General features: G+C 43.9%; 1 protein-coding gene across 1 annotated transcript; it reads left to right on the forward strand.

The window, feature by feature from the left end:
* The first annotated feature begins 3650 nt into the window (after positions 1-3650).
* RGS14 (regulator of G protein signaling 14) lies at positions 3651-23596 on the forward strand. Its single transcript, XM_048491931.1, has 15 exons — positions 3651-3856; positions 6019-6040; positions 6471-6625; positions 7044-7136; positions 9366-9509; positions 9735-9884; positions 10001-10121; positions 10267-10388; positions 12378-12581; positions 15510-15586; positions 17473-17599; positions 18481-18562; positions 20157-20215; positions 20587-20692; positions 22856-23596. The coding sequence occupies exons 1-15, from the start codon at positions 3812-3814 to the stop codon at positions 23128-23130; spliced, it is 1782 nt and encodes a 593-aa protein (XP_048347888.1). The 5' UTR covers positions 3651-3811; the 3' UTR covers positions 23131-23596.
* Positions 23597-23832: the final 236 nt, after the last annotated feature.

Here is a 23832-nt window from a genome sequence, read left to right on the forward strand (position 1 = left end):
CAAGAACTTTTATTCACCAACATCAAAGGGGGCAAAGGGGCAGGTAAAAGGGGCAGGTAAGGGGGCAAGTCCCTTACCAAACACCAATAAGGAAACATCAATACAAAAGAAAGATACAATTACAACTTTTGTGAATGGGATCACGAAATCCCGCTGTCAAGCATCTTCCCGTGAGATCTCGCAATGATGCTGAAGGGAGAGCGGATAAGGTCCATTCAGAGAATCTGGGTGGGCTTGCTACCGCACCCAGCTATCTGCATTATCAGATGGCTGTTTCCTTCAGTTATGACCTGAGGCTCCCGCACCTCAGCCCTGCAACAAAGTAGAGTTCAAACTGTCCAATGGTGGCCCCGACACGTTTTCCAACGGCTGGAACCTCTGGGTGTTGCTATCAGTTTTCATTTGCAAAACCAAATAGGGTCTTTGTCTTTGCTAAGGAGTCGGCTGGGTGTTGGTCTAAGCTGTATTCCAGGGCTAACTTCCTTGTCCCTTAATATCAGCTTCTACAGGCTACTGTTTTTACTAACATACACAAATATCTAAAATAACATTTCTAAACTTAAACATTAGGGAAACCTTAAGGAATGAACAAATATACTTATAGGCAAGAATCTCCTAAATTAACAATAATGAAACCTTAAACTAACTGGAGAACCTAGCTTAAAATATAACCTTAAACAGTGGGCAAATCATAAATCCAACACAAAAGGGGCTTTCATTATATCCAAAAGGGGCAAAGGCAAGAGGGAAATCATATAACATTGGCACAATCACATATATATGTTCCCTGTGAGCCTTGTGGAGGCTTCTGCACTACACAAGTTTCTGCGTCTTGACATGGAACCAGTGTAGTCATGTAACTTGACTTCAAGAAAATATTTTGGCTATTTTCTTGGGCGGTAACAGTTTCTCTGCTCCCTGCTTTTCCAACCAAGGTTAAAGAAGTTTCTTAATTGTTCACTTCATTCCCCCTTCCCAGTTTTCTGTAGAAGTAGACAATTTGAGACAAATGAGTACCGGTAACTACTGCACAATTCCCTCCCCAAATATAATATTGTTAGGAAAGTCTTAATGTACTATGGTCCACGTTTTAGGGATCACAGACTACTTTTATGGACGAATGAAGTATATGGAGAACACTGTATGTGTGTGTGTATATATATATTCCATGTTAAACCAAGTTAACAACATGGAAACTGAAGAAACATGGGAATAAAACATGAAAAATATGCCTTGATTGCTACAATACTAATAATGAATGCAGAATGTAACCTAAACATTTGCTGAAATATCAAATATGAATACTAAACGCTTGCTGAAGTGTATATATAGATACAATACATAGCCAAGTGGAAAAGAACCACCCACAGTCTTTGTCCAAAACCCTGAGGAATGCGGACAAATGTGTAAGTAAATCTGTTCTGTCACCTCTTGTTCCAACTGCATTAGTGTTCTAGAGGCTACAGCTCGCGTATCTAATAACAGGTTAAGGACACATTGATTGCAGCAGCTGTGACAGGAGGGAGGCGATATATGTGGGCTAAGGATGTCATCGGTTGTGTGACACAGAACACATCATGCTGTGGTCCTATTAGCCATATGGAAGCAACCATACATTAATGCAAAACACAAGCAGGGCTACAATTTCTCTCAAGGAGTCTAGGCATGGCAGTTGTGCTGGCCTCATGGACTTACATAGCTATTGGGGTGATTTTGTCTTTCCTGCTAATTATCATCCTACCTTTCTCCTTATTGTGTCCACTATGATCTCTTGAATGCTGATAGTGGAGAGAAGTGATGGCTTTTTCACGTCTATTTGTAACACTAAAGTGGTTGATCCCCAATAGGATCATGAAAGCAGCAACATAAGCAGTTTTTACACACCCAGGGGATCCCACCCCCCATGTACACAGAAGAATATGGCTTAATAAAATAGCCAAAAGATAACAACACATGTACCTCACCCCAAGAAAAATAGCATAATGAGGACTGAATAGTCTATAAAAGCTAAGAAAACCCAGTAAACTTCAAGGTACCCCTGAAGGGGTGATTTTGAGGGGGAGAGATCTGATTTCCAAATCATTCCCACCATAGTTCCTCATGCCCCCCCCCCCGCCATTTGTTGTTATCTGATGAAAACTGTCTGTTAGAAATTACCATAAGAAGAACATACAGCTTAAATGACATGTATTATTATTTTATGATAGGTTGTTACAATAGAACCTGGGTGCCTTGGCCCTACATTAAAGCTAATTTTAATCAAGGAAAATATTCTATAGATAGTCATATAGTTGTTTCATGCCGTGGTTGCATGTGATTGATTTGCCTGTAGATTTTTAAAGGTTTTTTTAAACCTGAGAGTCCTGATTACCCACCTATACAATCCTAAGAATGTTTACAGTTCAAGAGTTTCCCTGGTGAATTCTCTCATTCAGTGTTACCTGCAGTCCCAGCAGTAATGCCCCTCCATGGGAACTACCACTGATTGCATGGTGTTTGCATTGCACTCTAGTATCTCTATTCAAATTTGCTTATTGACATTAACAGTGCTGCATTAGATCAGGGGCCATGAATATCCTTCAGGCACTAGTCAAAGCATCAGACAATCTAGACTCCTCACAGATGGCCAGGCAGTATATATATTAGTAGATATCAATGAGATGCATCATGCAAGACACTTGCTCTTATGTGATGGGAGATCACCAGCAGGGGTATTGAGGAATTAGCGTACTTCCTTACAAGACAGAGTGACTCGAATCCTCTACCTTTTCAGAAAATGCAAGCAATTGCAATACAATAATATTTATATGAAACACATGGGGATTCCTTGCGAGCAAAACTGTGGATTAGATGCTGCTTTCTCCTGGCATGAAGAGCCCTTGCCTCACATGGAAGGTTTTTCTGCCAGCAGAAGAGACTCGTTTTTTAGTATAAAGGTCCTTGCACTGGAGCAAAGTGCTTAAATTAACAAAATGAATTCATGGGATCTAACCCTAGATCAGTTTTGGACCACATGGAACCAGGTGAAGTTGCATCAGGAGTTAAGTCTGGCAGAAATGCTGTCAATAGTTATTAGGTCATTATATCAAATAGATGAGCAGGATATCACATATCACTATTTGAACTAGGCAACACACACAATGGCCCTTTCATTTTCCCATCATGATTTTATTACAGCAAGTTTTGTCATTATTGGTATCCATTTTTCCTCATTGCTGCAAATGGTAATAGTACAAAGTTCAATAATTCCTGGTGACTCACAGGGCCTTCTATGAAGGTTCCACTTTTCTGTCCTAAGGCCCAGAAACAGAGTCTCCCCATCATCCCATTGCCTTCTTGCTCTTTCTCCAGCTCTTCTGAAACATGCCCTGTTACCTTGCTTATGTTTGTTCAGTTCCTGCCCTCTGGGGCTTTTTGTTTTGGATGCCAGTATATTTATTTGGATTCAACTTGTGATGCTCAAGGTTCCTTATCCAGAAACAGATTCTTTCCTAAGTTCCTAAGTACCAAGTGCCCCTGCCTTGGCTGTTTTTTAGAGCCCGGCTGAAGGTGTGGGGCTTTGCTCTCAAAGGGAGGGAGTCTCTCTTCTAAACCCCATTTTGAGCTGTGGTTTTGGTTTCCATAGTGACACTTCCTGTGGTAGAGAAAAGAGGTAGTGAGTGCAGCACTGTGAGCGTTGCAGGCAGCTGCACTCTTTCTTTCTCTCTCCGCCAGGGATGCTCTGAGGGCTGAGCTGCAGCCTCAGGGGGGGGGCTTCTCCTGGGCCGATGGTCCTGGGTTTAAGGGACTACCTGTGACAGCAGTACGAGGCATGCTGGGAAAACCCAAACACCTGGGTGTCCAAAATGGCCGAATGGTGAGTGAATATACTGCTGGGGTTTGGGGTGGAAGTGTGAGAGGCCACAGGAGACTCTGAAGCAGTTAGAAAACAAGCTTCTATCTGTCTCTTCTAACCCTGGTAAAGGATGATCTAAGGAAGGAATTTGCTAAGATCTTGGCATTTGAAGGTGGGATAGTTCTTTTCCAAGAAAGCTAGATTTGCCTCCTTTCTCCTGGCAGTGCCTCTGGGCTAGCTGCAACTTTTAGGGTTTCTTTGAAGGATCACTAAGATCCTCCTTGAAGGATCACTAAGATGTAGAGAGTTATAGGTGAAACTCTAACTGTAAAATTTCTACAATGAAGAGGCTGGGATATTATGAAAGAAAGCTCACTTTCTTTTTAGCACGTATTTAACCTGTTTTCCCCACCCTATTTGTTTTAACTTGCAGAAGTCCAAGCTCATTGGAAGTGATCTGTTAAACTAAGTGAGAGAGGTCTGTGTAGTGTCCTAGGGATAGTTACTTCCATTGCTCCAGAATTGCTTTTGAAGTTAGATTGGATGTGAGCACTTCTGTGACCTGAAGAATCAGTGCTGTTTAGAGATTCTGGCTTGCATTGAAGTGCACTACTGGGAGAACAGAGAGACAGTTCTGGCATGTGAAGTCTCTGATATCATGTTGCACAACTAAGCATGGCTGGAAGCCACAAAAGGCAAAAAAGGGCTGTAATCAGATTTGATGGGCTGATAGAACTGTGAGTGGGAGTTTCACATGGTAAGCAAAACAAAAGCAAGGCGCTGCAGGTTACATGTGGGGGAAGTGGTAGACATTTGTTCAAGGAATCTGCAGGTACTGGTGGGGAAAAATACTGACAGCCAAGCTCAGAATTCCAATTGGTTGTTGGCAAAGAGGCCATGTCCTTTTGTTGTGGTGAATGGGAAAGGAAACAACTCAGATATGTGTTATCTACTTGTAGACTCCTTCAGAGATATCTCTGATCCAGTATGTGAAAACATTTCTTTTGACTCATGTAGCCCTGTAACCCTGTTCTGTAGTCCCAAACATAATAGAAATCATAATATGCAGACTGACACCTTCGGAAAGCTTACACTGAAAGCTTCCCCTACTATGTAGCGTTATGTCAGATTCATCCCCTCTAGGATACAGCCATCTTTGAGTCTTTTGGGGAAAATGGCTGCTCATGAGCCAAATTTGCGGAGGACAAAGCTGTCATGCACATTCCACCACACTGCTTCTATTAGTCCTTTTCAATGCTGTGTGATCTAAAACACCTGAACTGAAGTATTAGGACCCATAATACATCATTTTAGAGGAATGAACTAATAATACCACCAACATTGTTACATTGCCAATGTGTTATTTGTATGAGTAGATTGTAATTTGGTAAAGTGTCTATGTGGCACCTGAATGGTCCTTGTAATGGGGTTCTTGGTTCCTGACTGTACAGAGTAATCTTATGGATATCATTGATCCTGACTAATATCACCAGCAGTGGGCCTGGAAACACTGACTATGCAAAGTCTGCAACCTACTGTAAAAACAACAGTATCCCTTCAGTGAATATGTTCTTGTCAAAGGCATCAGAGTGTCCCCCTCATACCATCTCATATTACTTGCAGATGGTTCTGATTATACCAAATTTCCATGGTAGTGTATGGGAGTGGGAAAAGGTTGTCCTGAAACTGAGACTGCTGGGGAAGGAGATGATTGCCCTGTGCCTGGGCATGAACAATTGTTCTATGAAGTTTTTTAACACAAGAGGCAGGAACCCCTCCAGTCAGTGTGGTGTAGTGGTTAGAATCTCTGGAAGACCAAAGTTCACAGACCCCTTGGGCAGTCACACCCTCTCAGTCTAATACAGGAGTCTGCAACCTGCTGCTCGCCAGATGTTCATGGACTACAAATCCCATCAGCCCCTGCCAGCACGACCAATTGGTCATGCTGGCAGGGGCTGATGGGAATTGCAGTCCATGAACATCTGGAGAGCCGCAGATTGCAGACCCCTGTCTAATATATTTCACAGAGGGCTGGGAAAGTCAACTGGGGACAGAAAATTATATACACTAATCTGAGGAATGGTGGGATAAAAATGTAGTATCTGTTCTTCCGAGGATTGCTTCTGCTTGGGATCTTCTCCACCTCAAAGAACCTTTTGACCGAACTCCTCCTTCTTTTACAGGGCCTGGCTGTGTCGGATGGGGGTAAGTTTGGCCTCTGTGTTGGAGAATAGTGTTGGAAATGTGGGTTTAAAGGCCTTAGGTGTCTTTGCTCATTATCAGGCTGTGTGCACTTGTAAGAAGTTTGGTAGATTTATTAAGGAATAGAAAAGAAAGACCTGATCAGTGTTCATTAATAATTTGGCATCCTGAACCACATAAAATCCTTGCTACTAAGTGTAAACCAGTTTTGGCCATATTGTCCCAGGAGACTGGACGTGACCTAGGCACTAAGGACATATGTCAGCCATTTCCAAGCCTAAGATTTTTCAACGTATATCGTGAGCATTGCCATTCTGGGCGGCTCTACTGCGTCATTCCCAGCTGTTTCAGCTTTTGTTGGAGTGAGAAGCATGGGGGTGTGCTACCTTGTAAGCAGCCACTATGCCATCTGAAATATCTCTCTGTACCACAGAGTTAAACAGCTCTGGGACTCGGGGCAGTAATAACAGTGTGGCCAGCCTACCCAGTAACCAGAGTGCCCCCCATTCCTTGGGACAATCAGTAGCCCGCTGGGCGGAGTCCTTTGAGACGCTGCTGCAGGACCGACTTGGTGTTGCCTACTTCACAGTAAGTCCTACGCTTTGCTTCTGTCTGTCTTGCTCTACCTGTACATGCTCTGTGTTGTTTATTCTATTTCTTTCTTGATGTCTTTTTTTCTACTATATTACGTACATACAGCCTGTTTAGACCCATATTATGGCTGTCTGATAGGGATCATGCTGTCTCCTCTCCTCTTTCAAGCCCTTCTCACCTTGGCTACATGGCAACCAGTCCTCTGTTCTCTCTGGGCTCCTCCAAAAACAGATTTTTGTTGAATCTGATATCGTCAACACTGGCTGCATTGCCAGGATATTATGCACTGTTTGGAAAAATATTAACTGAATCCGACCTAATGTTGCATGGAAACTTTGATTCTATCCTGGCCATCACAGAAGATTTCTGGATCAGAGATGGATTATTATCATTCCGGTCTCTCTCTTTCCAGGAATTTCTAAAGAAGGAATTCAGTGCGGAGAATGTGTATTTTTGGCAAGCATGTGAACGATTCCATCAGATTCCAGCTAATAGCACCCAACAGGTAAGAAGTTTGCCTGGGGTAAAGAAAGCAAGAGAAATCCAAGTTATATACCAAGTGATCTCCAAAATCTACACTCCAAATAAATTTAAAAAACTGGTGAAGTTTAGGTTAGTTTGCTTCTAACAAGCACTGAATGAGGGTTAGAAAATGACTCATAAAATGAAGGCTAAATTGTCAGGAAGGAAAAGATTGTACTGCTTGATGTTGAGTTCATTTGTGAAATGATCTGAATACACATTGTACTTCTTGTGAACAGAGGAGATGTGGACACACCAAGAATAACGAGAATTACTCTGCCCTTCAGGCTGTATGGAACAGGATTCAGAATGTTCTGTACCCAGGGAAACCAAATTCTTTTCCAAAAAAAGCTTATTTCTCCCCTGTTCCCAATTTTTAAACAAACAAGCAGTTAACTTTTATTAATGATTTGAATATAACTTTTGAGAAAATCAAGTAAAGTTTTTTTTGCTTTTGCTAATCATAAAAAGTTAAGAAGCTATGAAAGGAATTGAAGTACCAGTGATGTAGGTATAGATTTTTTAGGGGGGGGGGGGTTCGGGGCCATGCCTCCCCAAGCCCTGCCCTGGCCTCAGTGCTTATAAAAGCAGCTCTCCAAGGCCAGGGATGGCAGACTTCCCTGCCCTGCCCACCCCCCACCGGCTGGGCTCCCAGCTGGCAGCCGACAGTCCCTTCTGCCCTTTCCTCCAGGCAGAGGCGTAGCTAGGGAAAAGGAGCCAGGTGCAAAATCTGAGTTTTGCCCCCCCCCATGGGCAGCCGCTGTGATGCTGTAATCCACCCCCAAACAGCATCACTTTCAATGGTGTTTAAACTAGGGAGTCCAGATTCTCCTTTTAAATCCACCTTAAAGGGAGAATCTGGGGTCCCCAGTTAAAACAACATTGAAAGTGATGCTGTTTTGAGGTGGATTCTTCCCCTTCCTGAAACAGCATAACTTTCAATGTTTAAACTGGGGACCTCAGATTCTCACTTTAAATCCATGCCAAAGGGGGTGGATTTAAAAGGAGAATCTGGGGAAATTTGGTGGGTGCCTGCTGTCAGGGGTGCAATTGTTAAGCTAGCAGCACCAAACTTTCAGGGTATCTTCAGGAGACTCTCCTTCTGATACCACCCAGGTTTGGTGAAGTTTGGTTCAGGGGGTCCAAAGTTATGGATGCTCAAAAGGATAGCCCATCTACTATTAGCTCCCATTGGAAACAATAGGGATGGGGGCACCCACTTTGGGGGGGCCATAGCTTTGGACCCCCTGAACCAAACTTCACCAAACCTGGGTGGTATCAGAAGGAGACTATTGTTACGATACCACCTAGGAGGTTTAGTGAAGTTTGGTTCAGAGGGTCCAAAGTTATGGACCCTCAAAAGGGTAGCCCCATCTACTATTAGCTCCCATTGGAAACAATGGGGATGGGGGCACCCCCTTTGTGAGCCCATAACTTTGGACCCCCTAAACCAAACCTCACCAAACCTGGGTGGTATCATCAGGAGTGTCTCCCAACAAATCCCTGACATTTTGGTGCTGTTAGCAGCCTAAAAACTAGGCCCCCTGCAGGCCAAACAAAAAAAAACAACCCCCCCCCCACAAACAGGGGGCGGAGCTTTGGACATGTTGAACCCAAGAACCCCCCATTACCTACATCCTTGTGAAGTACCACACCCAGTATAAAGAAATCCCACTGATAAAAACATTTGTCTTGAATTTTGCACATTCAGACTATCTGCATAACCATTAGATATAGGAACTTAATTTAAAAGGAAAGATGGGGTTCTTAGAATGCTGAATTCTACACCAAGGTTAACACTAAATACGTTGAAGATGTACCACCCTACAAGATGAAAAACAGCGAGAATGTCTTTCTTTAGCATCCCGTTCCAAGGACGGCAATAGAGTAGGATCGCCAACTCTAGCTAGAGAAATTTCTGGAGATTTGGGGGCAGGGCCTGGGGAGGGCACAGTGTGGGGAGGGGAAGGAGTTCCGTGGGCATGTGATGCTGGAGAGTCTCCTCTCCTTAGTGGCCATTTCCTCCAGGGGAACTGATCTCTGTGGTCTGGAGCCCATCATAATTCTTGCAGAGCTCCAGGCCACACCTGGAGATGGCAAGCCAACAATAGAAGTTGCACACATTGCAGCGGTGTTGGGTTCTTCTCCTGCTTCTCTAATGTGAGGCCAGGATGGTGATATCTGTCTCTCACCCCATGTCCTTTTTCCACAGCTATCCCAGGAGGCTAGGAGGATCTATGATGAATTCCTGTCAAGTCACTCAGTAAGCCCAGTAAACATTGACAGGCAGGCCTGGATTGGTGAAGAGATGTTGGCGGCACCCACCCCTGACATGTTTCATGTCCAACAGCTCCAGGTGAGAACTATCTACTTTCCCAAGGCCATGGACTATGTAAGGAAAAGGCTTAGTAGGAAACAGGGACATCATCTGCTCCTCCACTCTAATTTGGAGTATGTTTCTGTGATACTGTACCTATATCTGCTGCTCCCTTTTTGATAAGGTTGACTCAAGAACTGATAACAAGGGAGAGCTGTATGCTAGAGGACCTGTGATAGCACTAACTCAGTGTTCTTGCTTCAGATCTTCAACCTGATGAAGTTTGATAGCTATGCACGGTTTGTCAAGTCTCCTTTGTACCAGGAATGTGCAAGGGCTGAAAGCCAGGGACAGCCTTTGCCAGAGCTGAGGCCCCACTCTCGGAGCGGCAGCCCTCCATCTGATCATGGAAAGGTAGAGAGCCTCAAAGTGGAAGTCGTGTGGGGTACAGGGAATTTCAGGGATATCCATTTTCCTTCTAATTGTGTCCAACATGTCCTTAGCTGATGCTCTCTTGGACTTTCCCCTAGAAAACAAAACTAAAGCCTGGGAAATCGCTGCCACTGGGTGTGGAGGTGGCTGGCAACTTGGGCAGTAGGAGTCCTAGGAGATCCTTCAGGAAAGCGGACCGAAGAGAATGTCCCTGGGGAGGTGAGTCAAAGGCTAAAGATGGTGGGGGAATAGAACCATTGTTTAGTTTATTTGGCAGCATATGTGGATAAGAACTGCCCTACGATCAAGGATCATGTATCCTCTTAAGTACCTGATCTAGCCTGCTGAATGTCTGTCCTACCAGATGAGAGAAATGGGAGCGAGGGGCCCTCCCTGTGGCGTGAATCCCAAGGCTCTTTGAATTCCTCTGCTAGCCTGGACCTGGGTTTCCTGTCATCTTGTGCAACCAGCAGCTCCCAGACAGAGGTGAGCGCTTCTAGGGTGCAGGCCCTCCTTACACCTGCAAAAGATGAAGTATGAAAATTAGTGCAAATCGAGAAACACATTTTAAAATGCCCTGTACATCCGATTTTAAAAAGCCAACTGCAAATGTGAAAGTAGTATAGCAGGGAATAAGACAGATTAAAGCCTTCCTGCATGCTGTGCTCTCTTCTCATACGCAAGGAATTTTTATCAGGAGGAGTGATCAAAAATTGCATCCCCTCCACCTACATTCTACTACGTTATTCTGTTACGTTATTCTGTTATTGTGGGTAGAGGGTATACTTTAGCTTTGAGACCTTGGGCTAAAAATAAGCTGATGCATACCCTACTCATTTGGTCAGACTCCCTTCATTACAGCGTGGGTGCATATGGCTCTCGCCTAACGTTATATCGTGACTGTCACCAACCCTATCCAGCCACACACACACACCCTCAATCTATAATGGGCTATGAGTGTGCTGTGTGGAGGAGTTCTCCACAATGTGGAATTCTGTCATTGCTACTGAAGCAGCTCAGACATTTTAGATGCAAACTGCTAAAAAGACTTCACTTACAGCCATGCTCAATCCCAGCTGGTGGAGTCACAGCTCGTCCTCCTGAATATACCTTCCAATAAAATAAGAACTGAGAGTGACATTAGATCAGGAAGGGTATTAATGCAAAGAGATCCCTGGAAAATTGAAGGTACATGTGTGTTCTGTTTGTGTGTATCAGAATATTATAGGGTTGCCAGAACTGCATAAGAGGGGTTATTTAAAACTGTTTCACAGCATTTTCTAGTAACCCCTGCTGCTTGGGAGCAAAGAGGCCTGCTCTTTTGTGGCTGTGCAAAGCGTGTGCATGTGCAGGTGGTGCACACAAAGCGCTTCTTTTTGGCATGACTAATTGGATTCTTCTTTTGATTAAAGAACAAAATCCAGATAATGACGTGTGTTAATTTTGTAACGTGTGTGTAAAATAATTGAGCACTGCATTGACAGCATCGATTGCAGACCCAGGGAAGAGTCTATTAATAGGGCTGCCACAGACAGTGGGAGCTCATAGCGGTACAAACAAGGGATGTTAATTCTGATTGATTGTGTAACATCCAGGCCTTGGAACTGATCTGCAGATTATACATCATGAATTGGCAGTTTGAAGTGATAAAATTCTGCACTATGCTGCTTTAGCCAAAAAGTGAAAAAGAAAGTCAAGTACTATATTTGGATGTTCTCCTCCAACAGTCCCCTATCCAGAATGTACTACAATTACATGGACGGGAAATGGATTCAAGACAGACAAAAGAAAGTATTTCTTCAATCCATACATAATTTATGGAATTCAGTGTGATAAAATGTGGTGATGGATATTTGTTTAGAGGGCACGAATCCTTGGAAGATGTGTCTATCAACAGTGATTAGCCAAGACTGCAAAGTGGAAATGCGGTGTTTTGGAGACAGTATAACAACCCTGAACACAGGCAGCGGAGACAAATAACCCTGGAGGTGCTGTTATCTGGCTGGCCACTGTTGGAGACAGATGCTGGACTATATGGACCTTTGGTCTGATCCAGCAGGGCTCTTCTTACATTCTTAAGAGAGAGCTATGCTAACCTGTTGTTTTCAAAGCGGCAGCACGTGGGGCATGGAGATCCCCCAGCATTTCAAATTATTTCCAAACTACAGAGCTCAGTTCCCCTGGAGAAAATGGTGGCCTTGGAGGGTAGACTCTGTGGCATTGTGCCCCACTGAGATCCTGCCCCAAATCCTGCCCTCCTCAGGCTCCACCTCTAAATCTCTAGGAATTTCCCAACCCGAAGCAGGCAACAAAACATATTATGCATTAGAGGTCCATGGCTCTTCGAAATCCTATGGTGGAGACTGAGATTTTAACCTCAAAACCTAAGATTTTCACCTCACAGTTAACCTGTGATTTTAACCTCAAAGTCACAGCTCAAATCATGATAACAAAATATAATTCTCTTCTCTTTAGAGTCACAGGAAGAGCCTGACAGATCCAGAAGCTGACAATCAAAACCAACCTGTTAAATACTGTTGTATTTATCTTCCTGACGGGACTGCTTCTCTAGTCCCTGTGCGTCCTGGCATCTCCATCCAGGAGATGCTGGAGGGAATTTGCCAACGACGTGGCTTCCAGTTGCCTGATATCAAGCTCTACCTTGTTGGGAATGAGAAGGTAGGCCCAACCTATATAGAAAAGGGAAGAATTAAGAGGGAGGATATTTGTTATTTATTCATGTATATTATTTATAGTCCACTTTTTCCCCTGGGATTCAGAGCAGATTACATAAAATGAGTCAATACAATCCACAGGACGGGACATTCAGTTAACAACGAAATAGGATTTGGGTTGTAGAACCAACCAGAAATATTTTGAAAAGTACTGAAGCAAAGTATAGGTATTAACATGACACATTAAATTTTGCAAAAATATACAGTAGGGTCCAACTTACAACAAACTATATACTTATAGACCACAGTCCCTAATAATTTGTCCAAGTAATTTCATGAATCATTTTTTACAGTGCCACCCTCTTGCATTTGTAGAAACAGCCTCTTGAATAATGCAGTTGTGCATAGTTTGCTGGAAGTCAAGAGAGTGGGACCCTTCCTGACCTCCTCAGGCAGACTATGCCACAAGGTAGGGGCCACAACAGAGAAGGCCTGTAAATGGGCAGCTGTTGATTTTGTCCATTTGCAGGTTGATACCCTGAGAAGGCCCTGTTCAGTGAGCAAAGCTGTCATGGTAGAGCATAGGGAGAGAGGACCATCTTTTGAGCTAAGCTGTATTGGAAGAAAGCCTTTTTTACAACCCCATCAACTTGCTTCTCCAGCAATAATGCTGGGTCCAGTATAACCCCGAGGCTCTTAACTGAGTCAATAAGAGCAAGACAAAGGCGTAATTGCCCAGTAACATGGGGTACCCAATGTCCCCGGGCGCACGCCATCTGATCACGTGGGGGGCGCAAAATCGCCCCCCCCCATGTGACCAGCGAGTCATGGAGGCTCAATACATATGCACCCTCCCCTCCACTCGTGTTACTGCTGCCACCAGCTGCGGAACTCAGGAACCGCACAAGGTGAGACCCCCAGTTGTTTGGTTGCCTGCCAGTCTCCTTTTTAGCCTATTTAGATGTTGTCCGCAGGGGGTGGGGCTCCGTGACCCGCAGGGGGGCACCCGGAGGAGATTTTGTCCCCAGGTGCCATTTCCCCTCCATAGGGCTCTAGAGCAAGATAAACCCTATTGAAAGTGAGGAGCACAATGTCCTTCAAAACCCCTGCCTTCGCAGTATTACTTTGGTCTTTTCAGGATTTCATTTCAATTTGTTCGCTCTTAGCCAATTTACACAACTACCAGGCCGTGATTTAGGACCTCTACCATATTACCATATTTGGATAAGGATATATATAACTGTGTATCATCTGCATATTGATGACAGCCAACCCCAAAACTACAAATGATTTGGCCTAAGGGCTTTCCATAAAGACTGAAGAGTATGGGGGAAGGATTGGGCCCTGTGGGACCCCGCAGGATAGGTCCCATACTGATAAGTGGTCTCCAGTGACAATTACTTGGTCCTGGTCCATGAAGAATGGATTGAACCAGTCCAACACACAACCCCTGATGCCTACTTCTGCCTTCAGGTGCCTCAACACGTTGGCATGGTCCACTGTGTCAAAGGCAACAGGTAAATCCAGCTGGAGCATTTAGATAGAAGTTGTCAACAAAAGCCAGCAGAGCTGTCTCTGTCCCATAGCCTTGTAGTCTGAAACCAGATTGGGAAGGGTCTCGGGCTGAGGAGTAATTCAAGGAGACCTGGAGTTGGTCTGCTCCTGTTCTCTCAAGCACTTTGCCTAGGAATAGCAGGTTAGAAAAGAGGTGGTAATTGACTAATTTTTTGTTCAGTCCCTCTTCCACAGTGCATATGTATGAGGGACACAGAAAGGCAGTTCTGAATGTACTTTTATTCAGTCACTGAGTCAGTTGATTGTAGGGTTACCAATTTTGCATTTGGAAATTTCTGCATGTTTGGGAGTTGTATCCTGGGGAGGGGGGGATCTCAGTGGGGTTCAGTGTTATAGAACGCCCCCGTCAAAGCTGCTATTTTCTCCAGGGGAACTGATCTCTGAAGACTAGAGATCAGTTGTAATTTCAATAAATCTCTTTCCTTGACCTGGAGCTTGGCAACGCTAGTTGATGGCTAAGGAGAAAGGTGGATCTGCAGTAATCTTTCAACCTCACTATAATACACTTGGGATTTCTGCCTAGTTTACAAGTCTCTCCTTTCATATAATACCCACCAGGAAGCTAAACTAGGACTTTGAATTTTATCTACAAAACCTAGGATTCCCCTCCCATTATAGGTATTAACTAGTTTAGCATAACTGGTGATTGGCATTTTTCTTGATTAAATCTGAATTTTATATAATTACTTTTCACTCTGCACTTCATGCATTTCATGGCCGTTTGACCACATAGGATTTTTTTAATTGCCTACATAAAATGTATGAAAAGTTAGGATCTATTCATGATATCTGAAGACCTGGGTTTATTTGCATAAATATATGCTTGGATAAAATCTTTATGGCACCTCAAGCTTTGTGTTTATTTTCCCACTAACCTCAGTAATCTCTGGTTACAGGCAGCTCTCACTCCTGCCCAAATGCCCAAATCTATAAATCAAAATATTATCTAGAATATCCAAGACAAACATTCCCAGGTAAAATAAAACAAAACATGATCCAGGAGAAAGAATTCTGGGATATCACTGTGCAATGTTGTGGTTCATAAGGAATGAAGGAAGGAACTGATAACATATACGACATGAAATACTATGAAGCCGGGCCACCCCCAATTAGAGGAGTATAACAAACATAATATTATATAGCAAAAAACTGGCATCACTAGGAACGTTGTCTGTCATAATAGGATGCTTTTGATACCATGTTGTTAAAACTACTTTTGCTTTCTATTCACTTTTATCTGTAATATACAGATGTGTATATTAACCAAACCAAATGTGTACATAGACATAGAATAGTACATAAGAGTTTCCCCATTGTATTAATATGTCTGCCTTGTTTGGGTTTCCACTTCCCCCAGAAGCCACTGGCACTGAGCCAAGATAGTGTAGTTCTGATGGACCAGGAGGTGAAGTTGGAGACCAGAGTCAGCTTTGAGTGAGTATATTTTCTGTTGTAGGCCTCTCCTACTCTATATAGACTTGCATATCTTGCGCCCAGCAGGCACAAACTCTGCTTCTGCCTTCTGGGGCCAGAATTTCCTGCCCTTGGAGTGTAGCCCATCCACACTTGTCAAAATTTTTTTTAAAAGCCTTCTCTATTGGTTCTGGTGGGTTTTCCGGGCTGTGTGGCCGTGGTCTGGTGACCTTCATCTGTGGCTGGCATCTTCAGAAGTGTATCACAGACAGAAGTCTGTTACACACTGTGTCCAGTGAGAAGGGAATGTTTTAGTGGGGTATATATTGTCCATGTCCCAGGGTAGGGAACCAATCAGTAAGTGTTTGGGTGGAACTTGCTATGCAAAGGTGTGGTTGATAGTATTGCATTGTGGGTGGGTTTTTTTCCAAAAAGCCTTCTCTATCTTTATTACTCCTCTGGGGGCTTTGTTTTGACTGGACAGTCAAATTACTTGAGTAATTAGGGTTGCAGGCTGTCAGTGCCTGAATAGATACCTGTGCGAGATCACTGCCTCTGCTGGCCTGGAGATACTGTTTATCAGTGCTACAAACAAATACATCCTTTAAAGAAATGTATGGACATTTCAAAGCCAGTATGAATCAGGACTGTAATCACAGTCTCAGAACGGACTCCTTTTCTCAGATTGCAAACCAAAAGGAAAAGAAAAATCCCTTCTTATTTTGCTACATACAGATAGATAATAGGATTTTAGTTCAGCAACAAGTCTTGGAGGGCTCTCTTCTCCCCATCTTAAGCTTGGCTTCCATAATGGCCCAATATAACATCTTGACCCTGTCTGTTGCTGTTTTCCTTTGTTCTCAATTTCTGTGTTCCTACTCATGGGTAGCAATTAGTTTTGTTGACATAAACCTTCAGAAAGGTAAGATGCACCTTATTGTCCTTCATGTGAGGCTCCTTCCACACAGGGGCGATTCTCTATTTTGAGTTACTTTATAGTATGGGAATTTAAAGTAGCAGCAGAGCATCAGCACTGGGAGAGTCAGTGTGGTATAGTCGTTAGGGTGCTGGGAGATCAAGGGTGACATTCCCACTCTGCATCTGTGATGGGCACTGAAGATTGCTGGGTAACCATGAGCCAGTCACTCACTCTGTCTGTCTTGGTCCCCAAGGGGCAGAATGTTGGGATATAAATGAAGTAAACAAGTAAATAAATTCCATCTCAATTCCCTTGTTCCCACCATTCCCTTCCCCCATGGATGAAGGGCTTTTTTGCAACCTTAAAAAATAGGTAGCAGGTGCATTGTTTCAATGTCATAGCATTTGTTAATGAGAAAAACGCCCACTGGCAGAGAAGGGAAATGGCAGGCGCAATGGAAGGGGGAAGTGAAAATGGCACTGGATGTAAGCAGGGAGATGAGGAAATCCACACTGCATGAAAGCATTGATTTGACCAGAGTTACTAACTTCAAGCTGGAGTCTTACAGAGACCAATTCCTTTGGAAGAAACGACAGCTTCAGTGGGCGGACTCCAGGGCAGCACATCCCCTGCTGAGCTCCCTCCCCGGCTCCACCCTTCCCAACTATTGCTGCCAAATCTCCAGGAATTTCCCAAGCTGGAGCTGGCAACCTTAGATTTGTGTTTCCAAAAACATGTTGTCTCAAAGTAGGTTTTAAGGGGAAAAAAATCAGAGCAAATGAGGGGAATCCACAGAAGGCGACTGAAGAGTCACAGAAGCTGGATGGCTTTTGTGGAAGCCTCAAGAACCCCTGCTTCAGTGTGGAAACCAGGGAAGAGTGAACCATCCATGTGAAAGCAGCATGGGGTAGACTGATGAGGATGCACACTGTGTGAGAAGTAAAAGTGACGTCTGTTTTCCGCTGTGTGCTGTGCCCTCTCCTTGCAGGCTGGAAATCACACCCATTAATAAAACTGTGTGCATTATGGCAAAGTCTACTAAACAACTGCGAGAGGCATTGAAGCCCATCATGGGGAAGTACGGCCTGGATGTTACACACATGCTACTGCGGCGGGTGAGAGTGACCTTGAAAGAAGTGGGATAAGGGAAATTAAGTCTGGGTAACTGAAGGCTTGGCTGAGTATTAGGATCTGTCAGGACAGAACTGCTGACTACAGTTGCTACCTGTTGTCACCACTCTTGTTCAGCATTAGAGGCAACAAGTAGAGACCTGCAAAACTCACTGGGTGTATGGGTGGGAATCCTCTCTACCCCTCCATTGCAGCTCCAGGCCTGCTTCCCCCCCCCCCCCTCGGTCCCCGCTCCCCAGTCCCACTCACTCATCAGCTCACCTGAAGCCTCTTTACACATGCACGCAGGCACACACGCACACACACACACACACACACACACACACACACACACACACACACACACACACACACACACACACACCCCGTGTCAGAGGGGCAGGCTTGCAAAAGTTGCAGGGGAAGGGGAAATCCTATCTTCCCTCCATCCTGGCTCACCTTCCAGCCTGGCTGCAGCCAGACAGCCCTGCCAACAGCTTCCAGGCACCACCACTGCAGTGACTTGGCAGCTGGGCATCCCGCATCTGACTGGGCTGTTGTGGGTCAGAGGCAGGTCTGAAGGTGGTTGGATCTGATGGTGCACTTCCCTTCACATTCACCCCCATTGTGGATTTTTGTAAATTTCAGATTTTTCTGCAGACCTGGGTGGTCATTTTCAGATCCAGTAGATCCCAGGCAAGAAACAAATCACCAAGATCTCAGAGCCCTTACATTATTTTTGGCAACCTGCAATATGTAGATAGTTCTATTCAACCTGTTGTTGAGAAGGCGCCTGGCTTTGCAGTATGAATGCAAAGTGTCTGTGCTGGCATGAAACCCTTGTAACTGCCCTTTCTTTACCTCTAACTCTATTACTTTCTTGCAGCCTGGGGAGCTCCATGCTCTAGACTTGAAGGAGAAGGTCAGCACAGTAGCTTCTCAAAAGCTTGTACTGGAGTCAGATACAGGTGTGTGAAGGTCAAAGGGACATATTGAAGATTCTATTCCCATGGCCCTGTTTATTTCCCGAGGCATAGCTAGTGGACCGTTCAGCATCACTAATGAGACAAGGTCTCCTTCCTTGTCCCAAGATGATTACTGTGTGGATCCCAAAAAGTGTCAGGGCCAATATACAGTGTGGTACAGTGGTTAAAAGTTGTGGACTCTGATCTGGAGAACCGGGTTTGATTTCCAACTCTTCCACATGAATGGCGGATTCTTATCTAATGAACTGGATTTGTGTCCCTGCTTCTACACATGAAGCCTGCTAGGTGACCTGGGCTAGTCACAGTTCTCTGAGAACTCTCTCAACCCCACCTACCTCACAAGGTGTCTGTTGTGGGGAGAAGACGGGAAGAAGTTTGTAAGCCACTTTGAGACTCCTTACAGGAGAAAAGGGTGGGGTGTAAATCCAAATTCTTCCTCCTTCTTGCTTGTTGTGGTCTTGGTACCAGCATTGGTGAACAAGTTATCTTCGTCATTCAGAGATTCTTCCCCCAGATGACAGTGGGTGAACACCACATAAAGGCCCTTTCCCCACTTACCGTTTGCTGTGTGCTACTCTCCCCAAATAGTGAAGGGTCTAGCCAAGGCCCCCCCCACGAAGCTCAGTCTGTCACTCTCAGATCCTCTCGCAGCGCAAGCGTCATTTCTGGCGCTAAAAAAACAGTACCTTTTGATGACCCCGTGCAGAGCACGGGACAGTGGGGAACACGACCCCGTGCCAGAAATGACTCGCACTGAGAGTAGCGCGCCGCAAACGGTAAGTGGGGAAAGGGCCAAAGAGTCTTTTCTGAGGTATAATTCTAGTTAGAAATGCCCTCTGCCTCTTTTATTACATTTTAACCAATTCAAAACTATTTTATTTCCCTACATTTTTTATAAAGATGCTGCTACTTTTCAGTGTGCTCGCTGAATGTTTGATCTGTGATTCTGTTTTATTGGGTCTGTCAGCCAGTTTTATAGACATTTATTGTTCTTTTATTGTATGTGATCATGGTTTGTACATCACTTTAAAAAGACAAATTATTTTGAACAGTAGAATACCAATGATCTAAATAAACTAATGCATAGTGGAAGCATGAGTGGAAGCAGACATTTATTTCTACACTGCTGAAAACAATACAAAACCAGAAAGCATTTTTAAATCTATTTCTTTGTTGAAAGATATTGTTTTACAGTCTTCAGAATTGCTATATTTTCTATTTTTACCTGTGAAAGAAGAACCAAAAGAATGTTTTAAGTTATTTCATCATTTAAGGGTTAACAGGTCTGACTGACCCTTGCTCATTTGGTACAGTGTAGCATTGGATTTATCTTCTGGGTGAACCTGTCCCCTTAGCATTATGGTTGATTCCCACCTGGAGGCTACTTTCCCCATGTCCATTTCTGAAATGTGAGGTTCTATCATCCTGAATCCTCTGAGCTTCTTGGAAACCTCCACTAGGTTTTACTTGGCTACCCCAGTTCTTAGCCTTCCAGCCCTGTTCCCACTGCTGCCAGAGCTTCCATTTACTGCTTCCCTAACCCATCAGCGTTTTATATTCATGTGTTTTATTACAGAGGCGAAACCTGCTGTTGTCAGTCATGCTGTAAGAAGCCCATCTCGAGGGCAAAGTGAGGTGAGATTGACCACAGATGTGGTATAAGTTGAATGGTTTTAATTTATACTGCACCGGGGGATCATATGAGGGAATGCTTCTTTTTAGTTTATAAAAAAAAAATCAACCTTGTCCATGCACTGAAAACTAAATTTTCTGGCCTGGTCTTCTCTCTGATTATTCTAATTTGTGCATGTGCAGAGAATGTGTTTTCCATTCTTGAAATCTCTATACCAGCAATATGATGTATTAAAGTCTGGGGACACTTTTAACACCTCGTTTAACATTGTATTTATTGCTGCTGTCATAGAGAAGACTTCAGAAATCCTAGCACAGGATTGTTCATATAATGGCTGTACCTCTAATCTAGCCCTCTTCCACTATGATTCCAGGATGATGGCTCTGTAGAATCTGAGGCAGAGTCGCTCTCAGAGATGCACTGTTCTTTCACCAGGCCCACCAGGAGTAACCAGAACCAACGCACATATGACCTGGAAGGTAGGTAATATGTTGTACCACTTGTCATGTCTTTCTCAGACAAAAGAGGCCAAGGAATGCTGATTATTGGTAGGGAAGTAATCAGTGGGGAGGATGAGGAATGGGTTTGTGGAAGTGGAAAGAGCTAGCCAGTGCAGAACCACCCGTGTACATTTTAGTTAATTAATCCCTATAAATGTATTTGGGATGAGGAATGGTATAGTATAGCCTGATCTCAGAGGCTAAACTGGATTGGTACTTGGAAGGAAGACCTCCAAGGAAGACTGTGCAGAGGAAGGCAATGGCAAAGCACCTCTGCTTAATCACTTACCTTGAAAGTCCCTTCCTGAGGTCTGTGTAAATTGGCTGTGATTTGGTAGCACTTAACATGCACATAAATATACGGCGACATAGAATTATGATGCTTAATATGACTGGGCACGATACAGACATGCTAAGAATTTTTCAGTTTCAAGGTGAAAAAGTTGAGCTTGTGTGCTTTGCCTTTCTAGTACTGGAGTACACATCTGCTTGTCAGCTTGCAGGTTTGGTTTTTCATGCACAAATAAGAGTATGGCTGTCAACACACTGTTGTCCTATCCTTGCCCCTCCCATAACAAGTGGATACCAACTCGATTGCCATTCGCTCAGGACTTTACATCCTGTAAAGGTGAAAATGAGATCGGGACAGTTTGACTTGCTGCCAAGATGAGCCATCAGTTTTAGTAGATGGCTAAATATAATATATATTAAAGAATCACGCATGTCACTATAAATTCTCATTGAGTTCAGTCAATGTTAGCCATAGAATGCAGGAGTTTAAACTAATGTAAATAGATGTGAGATCTTCAGAAATTATTTCTTGAATGTATGCTGTAATAAAAATACGAAATGCATACAGTAATTGAAAAGAAAAGAAAACATTTCATCAGCAACATATACAAGCCATGTTTATTACTTCAGCTATCTAACTTTAGTTAAAATCAAACATAAAAGTGGCACAGTCCCTATCCAGAGTTTTGACAATTGGAATTATCAGTATAAGAGCGTAATACTTAGGATTGGGTTGAGCAAGTCAGTTGGCAGTTCAGATAAGAAAGAAAAAAAAGGCTACAGCTTTGCTGGAAGAAAAAGGCATTTCCAGCAGTGATGGGGCTCTTCCTTATTCACATTATCCAGCATGGAAACCTATACATAATTCAAAATCATAAGGATTGTAGCTTCCTTTTAAGAAGGAAGTCAAGGTCAGTGGTTCCATGTTTCGAATACTTTCTCAGCAGTCCTTACATGCCACTATCAGGCCACTATGATATAGTGAGGCAGGCCACTATTATCATCCTTATGATGGAGAAGAGTAGCTGAGGCTGAGAAAATGATGGCTTGCTATAGTAAGCAGGTACCAGTGGACCATAAAGACATTTTCCATTATGTAGACCTGAATAGGATTCTAAGTAGACCTGAAGAAGAAGAGTTGGTTTTTGTACCCCACTTTTGTCAACCTCTAAGGAGTCTCAAAGCAGCCTTCCCTTCCTCTCCCCACAACAGACACTTTGTGAGGTAGGTGGAGCTGAGGGAGTTTGGAGTGAACTGTGTCTGGCTCAAGGTCAGCCATCAGGCTTAGGAGTGGGGAATCAAACTCAATTCTCTAGATTAGAGTTCACTGCTTTTATCCACTACACCACACTGGCACTTGTTTAGGATTGCTCTCTTCCTGGTTCAGATGAGGTTTGACCCAGAGAACTCAGCTCCTGCTTTAGCCACTACTCAAAGCTACTCTCTGGTGTTCAGGATGGAATTAAAAGAATAGAAGAATTGGATTGATAGACAAAAGTGTCTGTGTGTGTGTGTGGCAGGGGGAATAGAAGAACTTTGTACAACAGAGGAAACAAAAAAGGTGGTTAGTGCAAGAGAGGAGAAGACATTGCTACACATCAGACTTGCAAGCAGTTAAGTCTACCATGTAGTTCTGCCATGTATCTCTCCTCTCTTATCTTATCGCCTTGTACCTTTTTACTCTGAGGAACTGGAGTGCTGAAGAAGGACTTAGGGATTTAACACAGAATTGTCAACAAATTATTGTATAAATGCGTCACAAGATTAGGACATTAGTAGAGTCCAGAATATTGATGTTGATCTGGAGAGTGACAATGCTAAGCAATACCATGAATTATTTCTTGCCCTCAGGGTTAGTGGAGCTGCTGAACCGGGCACAGAACTGCAGAGTCAATGACCAGCGTGGGATCCTGTCCAAAGAGGATCTTGTACTACCTGACTTCCTTCAGTTGCCTGAACAAGATGGCATCTCTTATGAGATCCCATCCAATCCTGATCTAGACAAGAAGTATACACCAGAGGCCCCCAGCACTGTCTCCCAGTGTCAGTCCCAGGAGCAGTCAGAAACTCAAGCTTCCACTTCAAAGCAAAACACAGGATGTCCATCATCACCTGGGCAAACATGAGCCACGTGAGATCTTCCCTAAGTCTCCCCCTCCCCCGGCCAGCCAAGATGTTTAGTCAGTCTTATGGTCCTAGCCATACAGCCATATCCTTCCTGTTTAACATCTGGTGTGGTATCATGCCCTGCCTTACAGACTTTTTTTTTTTTGCATAGGGATATGATTGTTTCTGAGGGCCCATACCCAGCATTAGGGATCCCTGGCCTGTCTTCCAAGAGTGGTAGTGTGTTAATGTTCTGGCTGAGTCTCACCCTTTGGAACTGCCCACGATGGCAGGGAAACATCAGTGTTGCTCATTTCCTGTACCAGACTGTTGTAAGGTGTTGCTGTGTTGTAAAACAACTGCTGCCCATGGCTGTTCCAATGGCAACTGCACCTCCGTGGCTCGTGGTGATGGTGCCTGTATATAGTTTGTATTTTTCAGTCTATTTGTAAAGCATTTTGGAATGTAAGATACACTGCAAATGAAGTTCTGAGTCTCTGTGAGTTTTTCCATATACATTTCCAGATAGTTTTGGTGGTCACTGGTGAACAAACAAGACCTCCAGGCTGACATGTTTCCCTCTGTGCATGCTGTGAACCATGGGGTCAAAACCGTTGCAGTTCTACACCCCACCCCCCAGCAGTATTCTAGGATTATTCCACGTCTCTTGGGGCAACAGGCTGTGCAGTTGGTTAAAAATGACTTTAATCTCCAGGATCCCA

The sequence above is a fragment of the Sphaerodactylus townsendi genome, linkage group LG03 (assembly GCF_021028975.2).
Source record: "Sphaerodactylus townsendi isolate TG3544 linkage group LG03, MPM_Stown_v2.3, whole genome shotgun sequence".
Classification (NCBI taxonomy): domain Eukaryota; kingdom Metazoa; phylum Chordata; class Lepidosauria; order Squamata; family Sphaerodactylidae; genus Sphaerodactylus; species Sphaerodactylus townsendi.